Source organism: Lepisma saccharinum, chromosome 14, assembly GCF_977018435.1.
Source record: "Lepisma saccharinum chromosome 14, izLepSacc3.1, whole genome shotgun sequence".
Classification (NCBI taxonomy): domain Eukaryota; kingdom Metazoa; phylum Arthropoda; class Insecta; order Zygentoma; family Lepismatidae; genus Lepisma; species Lepisma saccharinum.
Window position 1 is genome coordinate 72,639,235 of NC_139242.1, and position 19,887 is coordinate 72,659,121.

A 19,887-nucleotide genomic window follows, 5' to 3' on the forward strand; every position below is an offset into this window, starting at 1 on the left:
CCATTGTTCGCCTGTCAACTTTTTAATAATCCTGCTAACAACAAAAATTGTAGCTTTGGTTTCAGCTAATGAATTTGAAAGTAATCAAAAGTTCTGAAAAAAAAAGTGGTTACATTATGCTGTACTCAACAATAATCACTGAAGTGCTGTATGCATGGCTGGCTGCCGGCAACATATGGAAGACGTAGCATGTCAATATTTCTGCTTGAATTACTTCACCTTCACCCAAATAACAATGCAACTTTGAAACAAGAATAAAAATAAATACAATAGCATAAGCAATGGAATTATATTAATGAATTAATATACAATTACTAAATTTCAAAGCTAGTGTGTGCGAGTGTGTGCATAGATGTGCATTTGCCAATGAACCTGACCTTGTTCACCTGATAGGTTAACTAGATACTAAGTCATTTAATGGGATTCAAATTGCATGAAGCGACATACAGCACCACACATCAAAAAGTAAAAGAAAAAGTAGTGGTTATACTCTTAGGATATCATTCACATTGGCCTTAGTATTTCAGCAAACAGTGGAAACTTGATTTTGCATTTCTTCAGTGGACCAAAGTGAAAAACTTAAGGATCTGCTGGATCTTTGGCCTGCACCAGTGAAGCCATGGTTGCACAATACACTCCTTTTAAAAAATCTGCTATAATATTAAAAAAAAATTGTAAGATTCCATCTTGGTTAGAATTCCTTCTGGAGTATTCACTTCAATTTTGGCACTGCTGTCTAGATATCTGTGATGGTTTGATGTTGATTTGGTGTTTTAAGTCCACTTTATGCACAGTAAGGCTAATTGGGACTGGACCTACAGTTTAAAGTGGAGTCCGAACCACTATGTGCCTCCACCGGGTATCAAACCCGGGACCCCTTGATTACAAGGCGATGACGCTACCACTGCACCATCGGAGAGGCCCGATATATATCTGTGATGGAAAATAGCCACGAAACACTTGTGAATATCTGGACAACAGCAAAAGCAAGTTATGTAAAGATTCACATGAATGCTTTAGAAGGGATTCTAAGCAGATGTAATTTCTCATAATTGGAAATTTCATAGTGGTTTTCAAAAAAGAGGATTTTTCAAACACTGCTTCGTTGGTGTGAGCCAAAAATCAGACAGAAGAGCCTTTATGTACAGATAATGTAAAGTCTAGCAAATGCTGTAGACTACGGGGATTGGATATAATGTGGGAAAATGGAAAATCTGGATTCCACTGTAATAGAATCACTTATTTACAATTAATAGAACAGCTTTCACTATTGTGGTATGCAGAAATCCATAAAACTGCCAGTTCAAAATTTTGTTTTTTATCCTAAATTAATTGTCTGCTTCTGTAAGAACTTGCTCAAGTTTAAATACATTCTGTTGTTGTTGAGTTTGTGTTTTAAGACCACTTTATGTACAGTAAGGAAAATCGGGACAGGACCTACAGTTTAAAGTGGGATCTGAACCACTGTGCCTGCACCGGGTATCGAACCTGTGACCCCTTGATTATTAAATACATTCTGGACAGGGTCATACCTTTAATGGAATTGCACCTATTAGCATATCTTGAGGTTCACATAGTTTGTGTAATTACTATTTGTGTGCTTCAACCTTTTTATATATTAATACAATTCAGTTACTTCACATTTGAAAAGAAAAAAAATGTGTTGTTATATATATATTGACAACCATTTTATCTAAACATATATACTACTCAGAAAAAAATAAAATAAAAACCACTAAAAATAACTGTTTTAGATTATTTTGCATATATATTACTGCATTAACCTTTTAAAATTCTTATTTCCAAATAGGGGTGAGTAATACTTGTTGAGTTTTGGGTTCTTTCAGTTCTTCCGTAATCCAGAAAATGGAGTTAAGAATAAGACAGTATTTGTAACACAAACAAAAGTGTATAATTCCGGAACACAGTAATAGAACAAGTACAACAACATACATATCAGTATAATAGAAAGAAGTCTCATCATGGAGAACGGCTATGACTTTTTAGACATACATGACAGGAACAATACACAGACTGATAACAAACAATGTTCAATAACCAGGTCTGCATTCACTGCTGATGCAGATCAAGTCCAGCGTATATGTTCAAGTGGTATACGACAATACTACTTTTCATTCTGATGCTCATGGCACAGCAAAACCTTTTTACGAATTCCTACCATTTCCATCTTATTAGACTACAAACAAAATGTGCAAGTCTACTTTGCTTATTTTATGTATTTGAGTTATACACTTAGAAAGCTCATATGTCATAAATAAATAAGCAAACATTAGAGCTGAGTGGATCCAGATTGTGTAAAATGAACCAAATTTTTATCATTCAATTTTACTTAGTAATTTGACATATTTCTGGACGTGCACAATAGAGTATTGCATGAGACCAGTTTCACTTGCTTATACTCTTTCGAATCTCCCACGCTTGAGTATATAGTTTGAGCCCATGATCATATATTTATATTTAATTTTCATATATCACTATGTATTGGTAAGATAGACTAAACTACATTTTAACATGGAGATGACTATATTCACTTAAGTTTCAATTTCACTGTGTTTTTCACTTCGTGATCCCTATTTAAGGGCCCACTTACGCCAGACAAATTACGGTTATACCTGAACTACTGGGCTTCGAGCAAATACTGATCGTTTTGCCTGTTCAAGCGTTATTCGCTCAAGCAAAGAAGCTGTCCATTCTATACGCTATCTAGCATCGTCAGTGTGATCTATTAGATGCTCAAGAAATAACCCCTCGCTGCAGCACCCTAGTCCACAATATTTAACGCCTAACATTTCCTGAGTATGGCTGCCTTGAGTCAATGTAAGAACTCCTCAGTAACATTTTATTCCAATACTCTTGTCTTCCTAGTCTTCTTCTATGAAGCACATTTGTGTCTCTATTGCCTGTTCTAAATTCATTAATGTGCAGTCATATTCCCTAAATCAATAGAAACAACCGTTTAACAAGTGTTGATAAATACCCCTTCCCCCTTCGCCTTCCATTTAATCAAGTTTTCCCCATGCTTCTCCCTAATTACAAGAATCTATCTGATCACGTGTGTCTCAACTGATTTATCATTCAATTCTTAAACTGGAAGTTTTAAAAATCTGCATACCACTATTTTGTGCACCTTTTTTTATTCACCTGTAGTTCATAATCCTCACCTTAATAAATTAGTAACTTTTTGATGTGTGCCAGATACAAACCTTCAAAAAAAGTGTTGCTTTTATAGACGTGAGCCAATAAAAATGCCTATTGTGTTGTGTGCCTATGTTTGGCAAGCATAGTTGCATATTAGACCTCTAGATTGGTGTGAGTATGGTGTTTGTACAAGTCCTTTTGCTGTGTGACTGTTGTGCTTCCATGGAAGTGGAAATAGAAAATATCTCATGATTTTGCAGAAGACCTCAATTACAAAGAGGGCCCCAGTTGTCACAGACAAAGAAGTTCCTCACAATATGAACAAGAAGGATGTTATAAGGGCATCAGATTTCAACTTTCTCATGGTGCTTGGCAAGGGTAGTTTTGGAAAGGTAATGTTACTTTAATTGTAAACTAAATTTTAGCATGTCCAGTAAATAGATTTTAGATGTTGGTCCAGTGTTTCATTTTATATGCACTAAAATATTTTGAATGCAAACAGTAGTAAGGTAAAATAAAAGAAATAAGAAGAAAGTACATTGGAATTGTAGATTTCCTGCGTACATGATGTAAAAAGTGCGTATCTAATATAAATCATATTTCATTATCAATCTGTTTTTTATAAGATTTTCTTTTTTGGTTTCTTAACGAAATTTTCTAATGTTATTGAACTCGCGATCAATCGCAGGTGAGTGCAGCACAGAGCTCACCCACGACAGATTTCATTACATTTTTTTTTTAGATTTAGATTTGTGCATTATTTAGTGAATAAGTCTATGTTGATTCTAGTGAGTTTTCATACCTATATGCTTTTCTTGTGTTAATGGAAAATACGAAAAGTGTCTTTAAGTGATTATATCAGATTTGTGGAGCACAGATGGAACTGTCCAAGAATTCTTCAGGGCAGCTTTGTGGATCATGTGATTTTTGTTAATGCTAAGAGTTGTGAGTTTCAACGATGCATTATGCTGCTGTTTGAAAACAAACATTTTGAAACAAAAATGTAATAAAGAAGAAAGTATATAATAAACTGATAACTGGAAGTACAAAAAAATAAGTATTAAAATGCTGTTAAATATGCCTAAAAAGCAAGGGTGACTGTCACTTTCAACCTGCAACCCACGACGTGATTCAAGTGAGTGGGAAATCCTTTGTAATGTAAATATGCCTGAATGAAATGGTACTTTGTTTTATCTGCCGAGCAACAACTCTATTTGCAAAACTTCCACTAACTGCACCCCAATTTTCTGTTCTCCCTTAAAACTCCATCTCATCCCATTCTGACCACTAACCTCCTTTTTTTCATACCAATTGACACTTCCTCCTTCCTCATAATGCCAGTGTCATGCTCGCAGTGATTAAGACACTGCCTGAAAGTTATTTTGCATCATATTCTCTGTTGTGAGGCTGCATAGATAAGCATTCTACAATATGAATTTTGTGAAATTGAATCAAAAGAACAATGATGTGCCTAAGGAAGGACCTTCTGCTTCTTTTAAATTACATATGTGCGCACATTGGGTTAGGATGAATATCATTCTATTATTTTGTTGTTGCAAGAAAATTTCTGAACGTATTTAATTTTACATAATTCCAAACACTTTCATTCTTGATGTCTCAACAATAAAACATTTATAGTGATTTCACCTAATATTGACTTAATGGCATATTTCAATTGAATTGACTAGACAAGAAGTGATTAAAGCATTCAGAATGTAGTGCTATTCATACAAAGTTCTTTATGATATTGAAGGCAACTGACATTCCAAATATTTAATTCATTTGTTAATTTGATTTCATTTAAACTGTCATTAGTTGAAATATTTGTATTTTTGAACTGGTGAATAGAGCAGAAATAAACAGTGTGTAATATGAAACAATAACATATTAATATTCAATATATAATAATAAACAGTATCTAGGTTATTTTATAACAGTTGAAGCTTCACTACCTTCTCGTTTGCATTGTCAGACCAATGGAAATGAAGGGGAGAAACTGGTATTGTGTGTGTTGCATACAGTGTGATATTTGAAAAAAATTAGTGGAGGAGGGAGATTCCGAAAACTACTATTGGAGCATAGTTATACAGGGTTAGTCAAAAAGAAGGAGCAGATTTCAAAAGGTTATTTCCAACAAACCTTACACAACAGGAACATAATCTGCACATCATTGGATGGGTTAAGGTTCAAAATTTTGCTGTAGGACAACTGGTTTCGTTCATGCACTGACAATGACGTTTTGTGTGCTACAATTTGTGAAGTGTATTGTGCAAGTACAACACAAAATTCAAACCTTCTGTTACGGTCGCCAAGGTGCTATGCCTGTATTAACTACAACTTGTACAGCTGAATTTCCACAACACAGGCAAGCCTAGAACTGTTTCAGACATTGAAGAGTAGCAGGCATACTGTTTTTTGAAGAATGCCCAGATTTTCTAAGGCTCTCAGATACACTTGACATTTTCATTGGATGTCCATGGGCGACCAGTGCTTTTCCTTTTGCATATTCAACAATCTATGACCAATTTATTATGCCACTTATAAATTTGTGATGATGAGACGGCTGTTTGTTGAATCTATGGCAGAATTCACATTACACTTGCACAATGGATTCACACTTCGTGAATTGTAGCACAAAAAGAACTTTTCCTGTGGCATCATCACTTACCTTCAACGAGAAAGAGACGTTATTGTTAGTACACAAACGATACCAATTGTCCTAGAACAAAACTTTGAACCTTAATCTATCCAATGATGTGTGGATTATGTTTTTGTCGTGTTTTGTTTGTTGGAAAAACAATGTGAAATCTGCACCTTCTTTTTTACTAACTCTGTCTTATTTAAATTATATGCAGTTTTCCCTCCCAAGTGTCAAAATTAGCAGAAGAGAGAATTCCCTCCTATCTACCCATCGGATACCACCCTTGTTACACAGTCTGTTGAATCAGTTCTTAGGATTCAACTGGAAAGGATTTAAACTATGTACAGTAACCCACAATACAAATGTTTTGCCCCTGCTCTATTGTAAATAAGAAGTTAGTGAAACATTATCTATTATTAAATCAATGTGTTGTTTGTAAATGTACAACAAATAACAATGTATTATTCAGCACAAAGCATAAGACAGTTTCTTGTGTCACATAACACATTACATCTATTACCAGAATATATTTCCCTTTGGAATAATAGCATCCTATGGTCATATGATGTAGATGCGACATCTAGAAATAAGTTTAATAACTACAGAGCATTTGCTACGAGACTCGGCGGCAAGTGGCCCGGCGTCAGCGCTTGTCTTTCCCAGCGAACGGGGTCCACGACATTCGCTAGAGTCTGCTATTAAAATTACAGTTTTCATATTGTGTACTAACCTTGACTACAGAAGGTGTTGAAAATGATGTTCCTCTGCTGCAACACATTCCTGGCATCTCCGAAGGAAATTGGCATTTACACGTGCAAGTTCATCGTCTGTAATTCTCCTGATTTCTCATGCAATACTCTCTTTTAACTCACAGATGGTGTGTGGATTGTCTTTGTATACTTTATTTTTTTCAGATTTCCCCATTTTTCTTTCCACTTTTATTCAGAACTGACCCTGTTACTCTAAACTTTTTTACAAGGTTTAATATAGTGGTCCTATGTGGAACGAGAACACCAGGAAATTTCATTGCAAAACGTTGTCACACTTCTTCACAATTCCTCTTTCCGAAGTAACACTCGACAAGATAAATCCTTTGTTGCAATGTAAACTTTTGTGGTGCCATATTAAGCCACAATCTTCAACACACTGACACGACACAACACAACTTCAGAGGGAGGATTATACTGACGTCAGTCTGCAATGTCAACTGAAAGGGAAAGAGAGCGAAGGCAGGGAGAGCGTAAAGAACAGACTGTAGCGTGAGACTGTCATTGACCCCATTCACCAGGAAAGATGAGCGCTGAAGCCGGGCCGCTTCCTGCAGAGTCTCGTAGCGAATGTCAGGGAATGCTCTGTACTAAACTGTTAGAAAAGCACAAATTGTATGTTAATTTTCCAATGTTTTATATTCTAGGTTATGTTAGCGGAAAGGAAGGGGACAGATGAACTGTACGCAATCAAAATCTTGAAGAAAGACATCATTATTCAGGATGATGATGTAGAGTGTACGATGGTTGAGAAGAGAGTATTAGCATTGTCATCCAAACCACCATTTTTAGTACAATTACATTCATGTTTTCAAACTATGGTAAGTTTATAAAAAAAAAACATATTTTGTTTAAGTTGCTGATTTGTGCTTGTTGTGAGTGTGTCACAGGTTGTTCTTTACAGAAATGGACTTGTGTGAATATGTAAGGATGAAACAATGTGAATCAGTGTGTCTGATATAGCATACCAGAGCCTCTTTATGCAGAGACAAGGCTGGAAAAATTCTGATCTTAGAGCATCCATCTCGGGAATCGATTCTAGCATCATTGTTCCTACTGTACTGAGCAATGAAAGTACAATATACTATATACTGTATATTCAATTTTTCACATACTGTAGTTTTTTGTTATTTTGTTTTTGCCTTCTCTTTAGATATTCCATGCACCCAGTTTTTTTTAAAAAAATCAAAGTAGTCTGTCCCGTCCACCTCAGGCTCAGGACTCATATATAAAAATCAAGTGTAGGCAGAATTTAAGAAGTACAGTAGATTCTTGCAAAATCTTCACATTTCTTGCACAGAAGGAGGAAGAAGCAAAAGAGCTGGATTACAGAGTGTACAGGAAAGTTTTTTGGTTAATTTTTTATTAAATTAATAATAAAAGTTTACTAAATTTGCATTCATGGCACAGTGCTATATGCATGGGGAACTTCACCTTTATCTTTTTATTACAAGTTTACTGAACTATGTAGTGTATTAAAAATCATTAGACAAACATATGGATAATTTAGTAGCAGTAGTAGTTCCAGCCAAACCCAATTGCAGCAGTATCATACTATATCTTTTTGTTATCTGAGTGTACATATTCAGTCCTAATATCAGTAACTCCATTAGACAGTACTAGATAATTGAGTGGCCAGGTAATTAATTAAGGAGCCACTATTTTCTCTCTATCTAGTAGGCATGGTAAAGCATATAAGAGTATGTAGAGGTATGGGCTCCACATTAGGGTGGCCCTTATTTTACAACTTTTGAATTTCTTTCTGGGACACCCCCTCTACTGATGCCATCCGTCAAGCAAGGAAACCGTGTAAAATTTAAATTCAATCCAATAATGGGAAGGAACTTCTGTCATTTTAAAGCTTATAAATTATACATACAATAATTTTTTTTTGCATACAATTTCCTGTCGCTTAGTTTATTCAAAACTTAAAAGTTAAAAACTTTCAAAAAGTACTGGAGAAATCATTTATCTTTTTTAAATTGTGGTAAAACCACTGACATTTAGCGAAAAGTCAAACAGAACGATATTTGTAGCCCATTTAAGGCCAAGTAGTGGTCTGACAACTGACCAAAATTTAGCTTTCAGGGAATTCTTTTCAAGGAAATTCAACATTAAAGACTTTTTACCTTCAGTGACCGAGCTATTGCCTTTGAAAGAAGGCTGAAAAGTCTTAAAGCTTCAAGTACTTTGCAGCATGCCTTCCCATTGTTGGATTGAATTGAAATTTTACACTGTTTATTTGCTTGGCAAATAGCATCAGTTGGGGGCAGGAATGCCCAGGAAAGAAATTCAAAATAATATGACCCACCCTACCACACACATGCATGATTTCAGCTATTGCAGAGATGAGGTGATCAGCATCACGTTCTAACTTCCTTCCCCCCCCCCCCTCCTCTCCCAGGGTTGAGTTGAGGTTGGGTGAATCACAGAGCTGCTTTACGTAGGGACATGGTCTGGAAAATTCCCACATGAGATCATTAATTCTTTTCTGATACTGTGGTTATAATCAGTGGCAAGCCCAGGATTTTTATATGCATTTGACATTTTTTTTATGAATGCCAAGCCAGCGAGGATCATGACCCCACCAACCCCCTTTTGGGCTTCCCACTGAGTATAATGTAAACTGTGTGGGGCTTTAGAATGATATAGAGCATGTGTGTGGCATAGACTTTCTTCTTATTTTAATGTTTTCTTTCATTTCAGGATAGGCTATACTTTGTGATGGAATATGTGAATGGTGGTGATCTCATGTTTCAGATTCAGCAGTGTGGAAAGTTCAAAGAACCAGTAGCTGTGTAAGCAGATTTTTCCCTTTCTTTATTTGTTGTAGACTTGATCTATGTGCCAGTTTAACAAATTTATGAAGTTATAATACATACTCATACATACGATATATGTGTGGAAGGTCGCTTCATCACTGAACAGAATTTTGTTGATTCAACTGGACTGCTTCCATGTTTACCATAAGTGATATGGGTCTGAAATGGAATATTTAACAATTACACAAAATTCAACACAAACAAATTAATGTTTTCTAAATACACAAATTTGCATCGTAGCATTTTTTTTAACTCTAATGTCACAGAAATGGATAGTGACTTTTCAAACACCTGGTATATCTTTTCACCCACAAGTAGTGCAAAAATTACTTCATTATCCAGTGAAAGTGTTTCTGAGCTACTCTTATCCACAAACAACTATGACATTATTTCTTTTAAAAACTTAATAGATACATGGAATGAGCATAAAATTGCAGAGAACTAACTTGTGGAAATAGTGATGAGATGGGATTCTTTTGGTAGCTTTGCCATAAGGGCACAAGTTGGAGCCACAATTTAAAACTTTTCAATAAGTTATAAAATTATGTTTGTAGTAATTGATAACCATACAAATCTTTTGCTACCACATAAGAAAAATCTTAATAAATGGCTCTAGTTTGTAAAGTGATAGTAATATATTGCCAACACTGATTAGAAAATAAAATTAGGAAACTGTAGGCCATGCCTGGTATTTGTGGAAGAGAGATCTTGTAGGCATGTATGAACTGCACTACAGAGCAAGCAGGAGCACTGTAGCATTATAAGAGGGGTGGAAAGGAGGGAGTGAGCAAAGCATGAGGTTTCGTCAGTTGTGTTCGTGCAGTGGGAAACCTCTCACCATCTGAGAAGTGGGTGAGAGTGCAGTGTGGCATTACAATCACGACAGAAGAAAAGGGAGGTGGTTCCATGAAAAGGGGGGGGGGGCAGCTTTCCACACAGTATTTTCTAATTTTAAAGCAAGCTCCTCACGTACTCCTGTTCCGCAACTTATTGGTCTTGGAGTTTGGGTGATCAACTTTCGGCCATGAATTTAAGGAAGATTTCCAACTTTCAGCATTGCATTTATGGGAGATTTAGTAGTAACACATTTTGTGCATTTTTAGCGGCACAGCATCACTTCAGCAAATGTTTATGGAATAGATAATATTAAACCAAAGAATTAATTTACATTTTATATAATATACAGGTCAAAATAGTGAATAAAAATTTACAAATTTGCATGTTTCTTAGTTCTGATCCATATGCATTTGTCCACTGTTTCTGCTGAACTAAGCATAAATCAACTACTGCAAGATAGACGTCACTTCCACCAGCAAAAGGTTAGATGTGCAAGATCTTGCAGTCGACTTGAAGTTTCTTATGGCTCGCCAAACTCTGAATGAGTTGAAATATGCGATCTTGGTTGTTAATGAAATATACAGGAGAAATACAAAGTCAATACGGGAGTCGGGAGGGGTCCAAAAGAAAATCGCTCTAATACCTGGGAAATACGGGAGAGTTGGTCACCCTGCTTGAGGTTCAGTGTGCAAGCAGCAGGATGATCACACTGCACAGTCATCATTAGCCTCCGCAACTGCAAGTGAGATACTCAAACCTGGTGTAGGTTGTCAATAGATGACTTAGATAAATGTAATACATTTTGGATGAGTCTGTCAATATTTCTTGAAATTACACACATCTGTTTACATTCCCACCAAGAAAAACTTTGCCAATTTTTTTTTTTTAATAATTATCAGAAATAATATTTGTATAATTTTCTTGCAGGTTTTATGCTGCTGAAATAGCCATAGGCCTATTTTACTTGCATAGCAGAGGAATAGTGTATAGAGATCTGAAGTTAGATAATGTTCTTCTTGATCAAGATGGCCATATTAAGATTGCAGACTTTGGTATGTGTAAAGAAGGAATTACAGGAGATAAAACAACAAAGACTTTCTGTGGAACTCCAGACTACATTGCTCCCGAGGTAAGTGCTCGCAGTATTCAAATATTTATTTAGCTAACGTTTCAGATACAGTACTTAATGACCATTTTATACTGAAACATTAACAGCAGGAAAACATTGACAAAGAAAAAAAACTGTACAAGATGGCACAGAAAAGAAAATTAAAAGTTGCACATACATCCTTAACAATTGTTGGAAGCTGCATTCTGGCAAGAACGTGTCAACATTTGGAGGCAAGTTATTACCAGGTATCCAAAAAAGTTCATGCCGTATTTTGCAGTGAGAAATAAAGACTCTGTAATTTCTGGCAAATGTATTTTATTCAGAAAAATAAGCTCCTTCAGCTTCAATTACATTATCCCAACGAGATACAAGCTTATAAATCCCGCATTTGTAAAAGTTCTGGTCCCTAGGAGCAAAACAATTGTCCTATGACCTGCATCACATCATCTCGGTTTAGGAACTGTTGCTCACGGAAATGGTTATCCATGGCCAAAAACAAGTGAAAGTCGGATGGGGCAATGTCCGGGGAATAAGGAGGAAGAGGTAAAATTTCCCAACCAAGTGTGTTGATTACCTCCTTGGTCGCTTTCTCCGTATGAGGTCTAGCGTTGTCTTAAAGAAGGATCACTCCTTTCCTGTTGACTAGTGCTGGCTGCTTCGGACGCAGTGCAGCTGCAACCCTTTGCAACTGGGACGAGTACACCTCGGATGTGATGGTTTTGCCATGCTCTAGCAATTCAAAGTGCACAACACCAGTGCTGGTCCACCAAACACAGAGCAGTACCTTCTGTTGATGAATGTTTTCTTTGGGGGTCAATGCAACACAACCAGGGGACGACCAATGAGGTTTTCTTTTGCGGTTACTGTATAACACCCATTTTTCGTCACATGTCAATATCTGGTCCAGGAATGGGGCTTTGTTGTGGCGTGACAGCAATGATGCACAAATGGTGAGCCACTGGCGTTTGTTTTCCTCGGACAAAACGTGAGGAACCCACTTACTGAGCTTCCAAGACTTCCCAAGGTTGTGCAGATGAAATTGAATGGTTTCCTCCGACACTCCAAACCCTTGTGCAAGTTATTTGCACGTTTGCTGTGGATCACGCTCGATGGTCTCCTTCAGCAGGGCTTCGTCGATAGTGGCGGGGCGTCCAGCTCGAGGCTTGTCCTGGAGGCTCTCATCGCCCGATGCAAATCGACTGAACCACTTTCGCGCTGTGCGCTCACTCACTGATGCCTCTCCAAACGCAGAGCATATCTTTCGAGCAGCGGCTACAGCATTGCTGCCAAATTTGAACTCATACAGTAAACACGGCCGTAAAACGTCCTTTGACACTGACATGTTCCCTTCAGGATTGTAGTTTCTACAGACCTGCTGTCTATGCGACCGACACGCCTCCCAACTCTGCACTGACTGACGGTTGCCGGGAATGTAAACTTCTGATGTCATCCAGACAGGATTGCCGCCACATGCCGTTTGACTTTCACTTTTTGTTCCAGTGGCACGAACTTTTTTGGATACCTGGTATATAAGCAAGGAAGCCTATAGAAAAGAGACCGCTGTAGAAGGAAGAGCCTTCTAGCAGGATTTTGCAAGAGATTTACGTTGCAAATTGGTACTCGTAGATGAAATTAATTGATTAGAAATTCACTTTTAATTTGCTGTTGTTGATTTCATATCTGCTAGATCATGATGAGAATGTGGTGGTTGGATATTCAAGGAAGATATGATATCTATTTTATGGTAGTGTGTCTGTGAAGGTATTCTATGGTGAGGAAAAAGTTGACAGAATCTATCCTGGAAAGATTAGTTTTTGAAGCCATACAAGAGCAGTATTCAAGAATAGGGAAGATTAGGAATTTGAAAAATATGCTAATGAATGATTGGTTTTGGATTTCAGTGAATCTGTACAGAAGACCAAGAAGATGCATGGCTCTTTTAGTAACGTTTGTAATGTACTCATTAAAGTTAAGTTTTTCGTCTATGACAACACCAAGATCTAATATTGCTTGTAAGAAACCTGTGCTTCAAATCCAATCTAAAGATGTGCAGAAGTTGTTCCATTTCTTCACATTGTATGCAAAACCTGTAAATTATATCTGTATGCAAAACCTGTAAATTATATCTGCCTTCAACAAATCATTTGAAATACATTTTTTATTTCTTAATTTGGTGGATACCATGTTAATGCACTTAACTATATTTTTAAAAAAAATAATCAGTGCAAGTGAGCAAATAGTACTTACTATTTCCTGATGAAACCTCTGTTAAAAGAAATGGGATGTTAGCAAATAATAAGTGCCGTTTTCATCTTTCATAATGATTAATTTGATTAAAAATAAAAACTAGAATTTTTGTCTTACTTTAGCACACACAGGAGATGTACTACATATAAATTTTAGCAACAAATGCACGCTCAACCAGGACTCGAGCCTGGGTCTCTGACATACCATGCCATTGCTATACCAACTGAGCTACGAAGCAACCCTGGTTTCGCCTGATTTTTTCCTGCATGAAATTGTCTGTCAGTGTTACTGCAATGGGATATATTTCTTTTGAAAAACAGAAGTGTGTTCCAAGCAGTAAGGTAATTTTCATCTCTATGCTGAGAGAAACTAGGCACTGTCGAGGACAACAGTGATTCAAAGGCAACAGATCCCATTGCAGTAGAACTGACAGACAATTTCACACTGGCAAGAGCAAAAAATCTGACAAAACCAAGGCTGTCTCTGTAGTTGTTTATAGAGCAATGGCATGGTATGCCAGAGACCCCCATGTTTGAACCTTTGGTTAAGTTTGCATTTTCCGCTGCAATTTCCATGTAATATCTTTCGGTATGCAGAAGAATTTAAAATGCTACAAGCTCTATTTACAATCTTCCATTAACACTTGAATGAATAGAATCAATTGTCTATCATCATATGTTAAAGAAATAATAAGGCACCTTCCTCCTGTAGTTTTTATTCAAGTAAGGATATTTCAGAGTATGAAAGGATGAGCGGTCGATATAATAGCAATAGTACTGCCTATTTGTTTTGTTGTGATCATTGTATCTAAATGACAAATTTCCTAAAAATTTTGAATATCAAATTAGGGGATGAAATAACCTGTTTCAGAAAATTGCCATAGAATCCTTTTCCTCAGTGGAATTTCCTTTTTTTATTAATCAATTGTTTTTAGCAATATGATTAATATTATTTTGCTGTAGTTTACGGTTATAACAAGCATAAGAAAACAGTTTTTCGTTCTGACGTTTCAGGAGAACTATGAATTTGCATAGTCAAAATGAAAATAAATGTCTGATGAAAGGAGCGTGTGTTCTCCTGTAACGTCACAACGAAAAACTGTTTTCTTATGCTTGTAATAACCATAAACTACAGGAAAATAATTCTACAATGCAAGCAATGCGTACATACAAGAAAAACTATGATTAATATTGTTTTTTAATTACTACTATTTTTTGCTGAGGTCTGATTCCATTTGAGTTGATACCTTGATTTTAAGTTCTTCAGAGGACCATGATAAGAACTTAAGGCTAGATGTAAAATCCAGGAAAATTTTATAACCTGTTTCTCTACTGCTACTAGAACCATGAACCATAGAGATTGCACGTATAATGAATGAAGGGAAAATTTAAAATTCCCTAACATAAAACATGACATAAAATTGGGGTTCCACTCTATATAGGCATTATTATTGTCAGGATGTGACGAAGCTGAAAATTTACCAATGCCGATGTACTCACCGATAATTTTTGGAACTGATACCAATGCCGACATTTAAAGATTCCGATACATAAGATTATTAAACAGAAATGGGATGTTATTTTCTGCATGACAAAAATTAATTTGGTATGTACATTTCTATTGCATATCATATGTATATACATATATATCGTCAAGAGATGCGAATGTACATTTGCATCTACAAAAGGTTATGTGAACCTAGAGATTTAACATTAGTACACAAGCAGTTCTTTGAAATGCAAAATAAATTCCTGTTCTGCCAGATTCAACTTCAGAAATAAGAGTTTTGGAAGCACTTCAGGAAGTAACCTACTTCTTCTCTTATAGCAAATCTGTTCAGCAACACTGAACACTCAATCACTGAATACTGATGCAGGAGGTATGCTCAAGTATTTTCTCAGCACTTGCTTCAGGTTTGAATACTCATTTTTTAATTTCGAATACAACAGTAATGTACTGTTTTATTTCCGATTTATAGTTAGGTTGATCCTCTGAATGAGAGTTTGCAATAATTTCATTACAAAAACTCTACAATAAAGACGAATCATAACCAAATTTTCAATAAATCTTACAAAACTAGAATATAAAACTTATTAGAAGGTAAAACTCTAGTATAATCTGTACTGGTTTAAATATCTGATTTTTACCGATACCGATATGTCAATTTCTGCCAATTTTCATACATCTGTAATCGACTTCGGCACATCCCTATTGTCAGGTATTTCAAGGAATTCCAGACATTAAGGATGATTGGGGTACTCTGGTAGTTGTGAGATTTACCTTAAGATTTTAATCAGAAGAAAATAATGGTTTCTAAGCCAGCTCTGCTGTGATTGTATTATTTAAAATTGGTGGTATTTTATGCTGCATTTGAGCCTCCTTCTCCATTTCAGTGCTTGCTGGATTTAATTCCCTTTATGTGCTGGATATGGCAGACAAGAATGCATTTTGGCATAGTGTTAGGGACTGTAATTTTATTTTCTTGTGAATGTGCTATAATTACTGAACATTATCCTTTTTCTAGATTATTTTGTATCAGCCTTATGGTAAATCAGTAGACTGGTGGGCGTACGGTGTGTTGTTGTACGAGATGCTGGTGGGCCAGCCTCCCTTTGATGGAGAAGACGAGGAAGAATTATTTGCTGCCATCACCGACCACAATGTCTCTTATCCAAAGTCCTTGTCAAAAGAAGCGAAAGAGGCATGCAAAGGGGTAAGCAATACGTGTGATTCTGGAAGATTTATATTTTTTAATAATAGTGATAAGATTTTATATTATTGCTCTCTGGCCATTACATCTATGAGTAATCAAGTGGTCTTGGGTTCAATACGCAGTGGATGCATATAGTGGTTCGGATACCACTTCAAACTGTAGGTTCACTCCTGGTTAGTCTCTGTGCATGAAGTATACTTAAAACAAAAAGTCTATAAAAAATCTTGATTTGAACCGAGCCATGTGTTTTGTGTGTTTTTCGTATTTTTATGTTTTTTTATATGTACCACTTTTGACCAGGTGCGATGACGAGAGTGAATGGCAATTTAATTGAGTTAATGAAGTGATATTTGCACTCATCTTGGTGTTGAACGATGCGCTCTTGCTGCCAACAATAAGAGTCCTTCCCAACTAACAATTTCCACTTCAAGAGTGAAGTATGTACATCCTTAGCTAAGAGTCATGACCTATTGATAGTGCAAGAACGTATTACTCGCAAGCGAAATGGACATAAAAGGTTCTTATAAGTCTGGAGGAATGTTTTTTCTCCTTACATACATTGTGTGATAATAATTTGCCAGTTTTCGGATGGAGATCAGCAAGTCAAAATACTGTGGTTAGGAGTCCGAATGATATAAAAGCCATATTGTGACTGCATGGATTACTCATGTATTTGGTTTCCCATCTTGAAATTTTAATTAAAAAGAGAAGTAAAATTTATTACATAAAATTGATTATATTAAATTAAATTATAATTAGAAATAATATCACGAAGATTTTCCCCAGGGTGACTGTTTCTGCATTGATTACATCACTTCTTTCATGACAATAATAATGTATCAATGTTGGATTGTTCCTTTGCGAGTCTCTCTTCATCAATTTTGTCTAATCATCATTAATTCTCATCATTGCTATAAACTAAAGACACAGAAGAGCAACATAAAATTAGGAAAATAAAAATAATAGAACTAAGGAAAGTTATGTAACGTTCTACTTCGTTGTGCGATACTGGGCCCGAGGGAAAATCCGTGGAAGTTAATATTAAGATATCGCAGAACATACAAAATCTTTGTTTGAAGTATGCATACCGAGGTTACGGTACACTTCAAGGTTCTACAGAACCTCTTTGACAATTCACTTGAGTTTGCCAAGTACTCAGATTCAAAGGGTGTTACTTAAACAAGAATTCTTAAGAACCAGTATTCCAAAAACATAGCAATAAGCCGATAATCAGGAATGCAGTTCACGTACCTAAGGAAGGAAATTCTTAAGTCTACAATCATGCACTGTAATTAACATGCAATATACACATCAAGCAATAACCAATCATATTTTCAGTTAAAAAGGTGTATCAAATGTTCATCGTATCGTACTACCCTGAATAACTCTTGTAATTTCAATTTTGTTAAGAAACAGGAATTGGAAAAGAACGTATTGCCTAGAACTTTAAATTTATAACAATGGTTTTATTTTCTCTTAAGGCTTTCCACAACCATATGTATTACAAATCAACAATTATTTTTTTTACAAACATGCTACAACCATGTGTCTTTTTCATCGCGTGCACACTTCTGGACATAATTAACTTTTCAATGTCAAATGATGTCAGCCAATGACTAGATTGAAATAGTTAACACGTAACTAATTTCATCAAATATTAGTGGATTGCACCCTAACTCGTTAAGCTATATTTTCTCATGCATTTTTGACTAGACACAAATTTTAATAATTAGCATGAATATTTCGACCAGCGAAAATGCAATTTACCACAATCAAACAATTATGGAAGCTTTGCTTCCATCAAGGATAAAGCCATTATCAATTAATTTCACATACAATCATTTAACCCCAATCTTACTATTTGATTAAAAATGCTCGGGCACATCAATTTTAAATTAAATGTTGGGTATTAAGGAAGTGAGGGGAGATTTTCCAAGTAACGTTGCTCCTTTTTTAAGGTCGTTAAATTAAAAAATGAATTTGAGTCAGGATTTGTTTTTCCACAAAAACCATTCTCAATTTAACTAGATCATTCACGCACGTAATATTTTTTATTGTTTCATTCCTCAACAATGTCCCTGTCAATTGTCTCCTAAATACCACTCTTTTTAGTTAGTATGAAAACTAGTGAAAAACGATGCACTTGTTTGATTCACCAACGATATTCCCAAGAATTTGTCCACTTTTCATATACCTGTCTAATTAGTTCCTCGTAGCCACATCTACTCAGTGACGTAATTTTCCACCTTGAAGAATCACGCGATGACTTCAGTCACACATCAAAAGACATTGTCAAAACTTCTGTGTAGTACTTCACTTTCTCCATAGACCTACCACGTTATTTGATTCGCATGCTTCTCAAAATTGTGAATTGTCCCATTTCGTCATGTCGCCGAATTACAAATCTTCTCATTTTAGTTCCTTTGATTTTGACTACACACTCCACAAGCACAAACATAAGTCGCGCAATCTTGTAGGTACCTACTCTCGTGCAGAGCATTTAACTCTCAAACTCCATTATCTTCAACAACGCAGCACTTCGTACAACAGTCAGTATTCTCCCAAAATATTCTCACTTGTAAAAATAAAATACATGAGAATTTCCTAATGTTCAGTAGGCATGTACGTCTACGTATTCCTGAAGAGAACGATCGATCTTGTTCCTCAATCACACGTACTTTCCATTTGTAGCTTGCTGAGATTCTCATTGTGGTATCGTGATCTGTGGAAGTCCAGGCGCTTCGACTGTCCTTGCCAGGCATATGCACACGTTCGCGAGCCACGTGTTTCCATTCTCATCGGCAAAGTTCAACTCTCTCCGCACACTGGAGTCCTGGTGTGACTAACTACTCCAAGTATCTGATGTGACTCGAATGTGTGCGCTGAACAGTTTCCAGGCAAGAAGTGTGGGCGGAACCATGCTGCCCTCTAGTGTATACTCGCTACAACATTTATCACTCCAAATCAAAAAAGCATCAAGTGGCGTAAGCCAAATAGCAGTGGCGGAACAACTGGATTGTGCGAAAATCACAATGAAGTTATTTAATATAGAGTACATCGCAATTTCCGTCACAGTCAATAAGAGTTGTACAATAGTTGATAATGGTAGGTAGTAGTGTGAAGAGTTATTATCTGGAAGTACAATCCACCTTCAAGATAGGTTAGGAAGCTAACACTAGGTATTTTCTGAGTATGCGCAGCTCGGTATCTAAACTGGCAACAATACTTGATGAGAGTACAGCTGAAGAGTTTTATGCTGTTGTGCTTTTTTGAGGGCAAAAGGACTTCCTGCAAGAGATGTTCAAGAAACAAATGCATTCTAGTTTTATAGCAGTGTCATAACTTGCGACTTATGTACCGACTTTCCACCTTAAGTTCCATTTTGAGTAGTAAATGTTTTGTAACACTCACTTTGGTTTATTGGTGTTTCTGACACATGTCTTAGCACCCTTCTTGCTACTCAAATGATGAACACTTGTTGAAACAGTCATCATATTGTGTCAAAGAGACAAATATATGCACAAACATGAATGAAACAAAGCACCCGGTATATGTTAATGTTATACCTGTTATTAAAATAAATAATGTAT

General features: G+C 36.1%; 1 protein-coding gene across 5 annotated transcripts in view; it reads left to right on the forward strand.

Annotated features, from left to right (window-relative positions):
* The window catches only part of Pkc53E (Protein C kinase 53E), a 524,230-nt gene that overhangs the window by 447,517 nt on the left and 56,826 nt on the right, over positions 1–19,887 (forward strand). For all 5 annotated transcript variants that reach the window (XM_083135905.1, XM_083135906.1, XM_083135901.1 and 2 more), the window contains 5 exons: positions 3,420–3,551; positions 7,215–7,388; positions 9,274–9,365; positions 11,154–11,355; positions 16,109–16,297. In XM_083135905.1, coding sequence (XP_082992031.1) covers positions 3,420–3,551; positions 7,215–7,388; positions 9,274–9,365; positions 11,154–11,355; positions 16,109–16,297 — 789 coding nt within the window. The remainder of the gene's footprint in view (positions 1–3,419; positions 3,552–7,214; positions 7,389–9,273; positions 9,366–11,153; positions 11,356–16,108; positions 16,298–19,887) is intronic.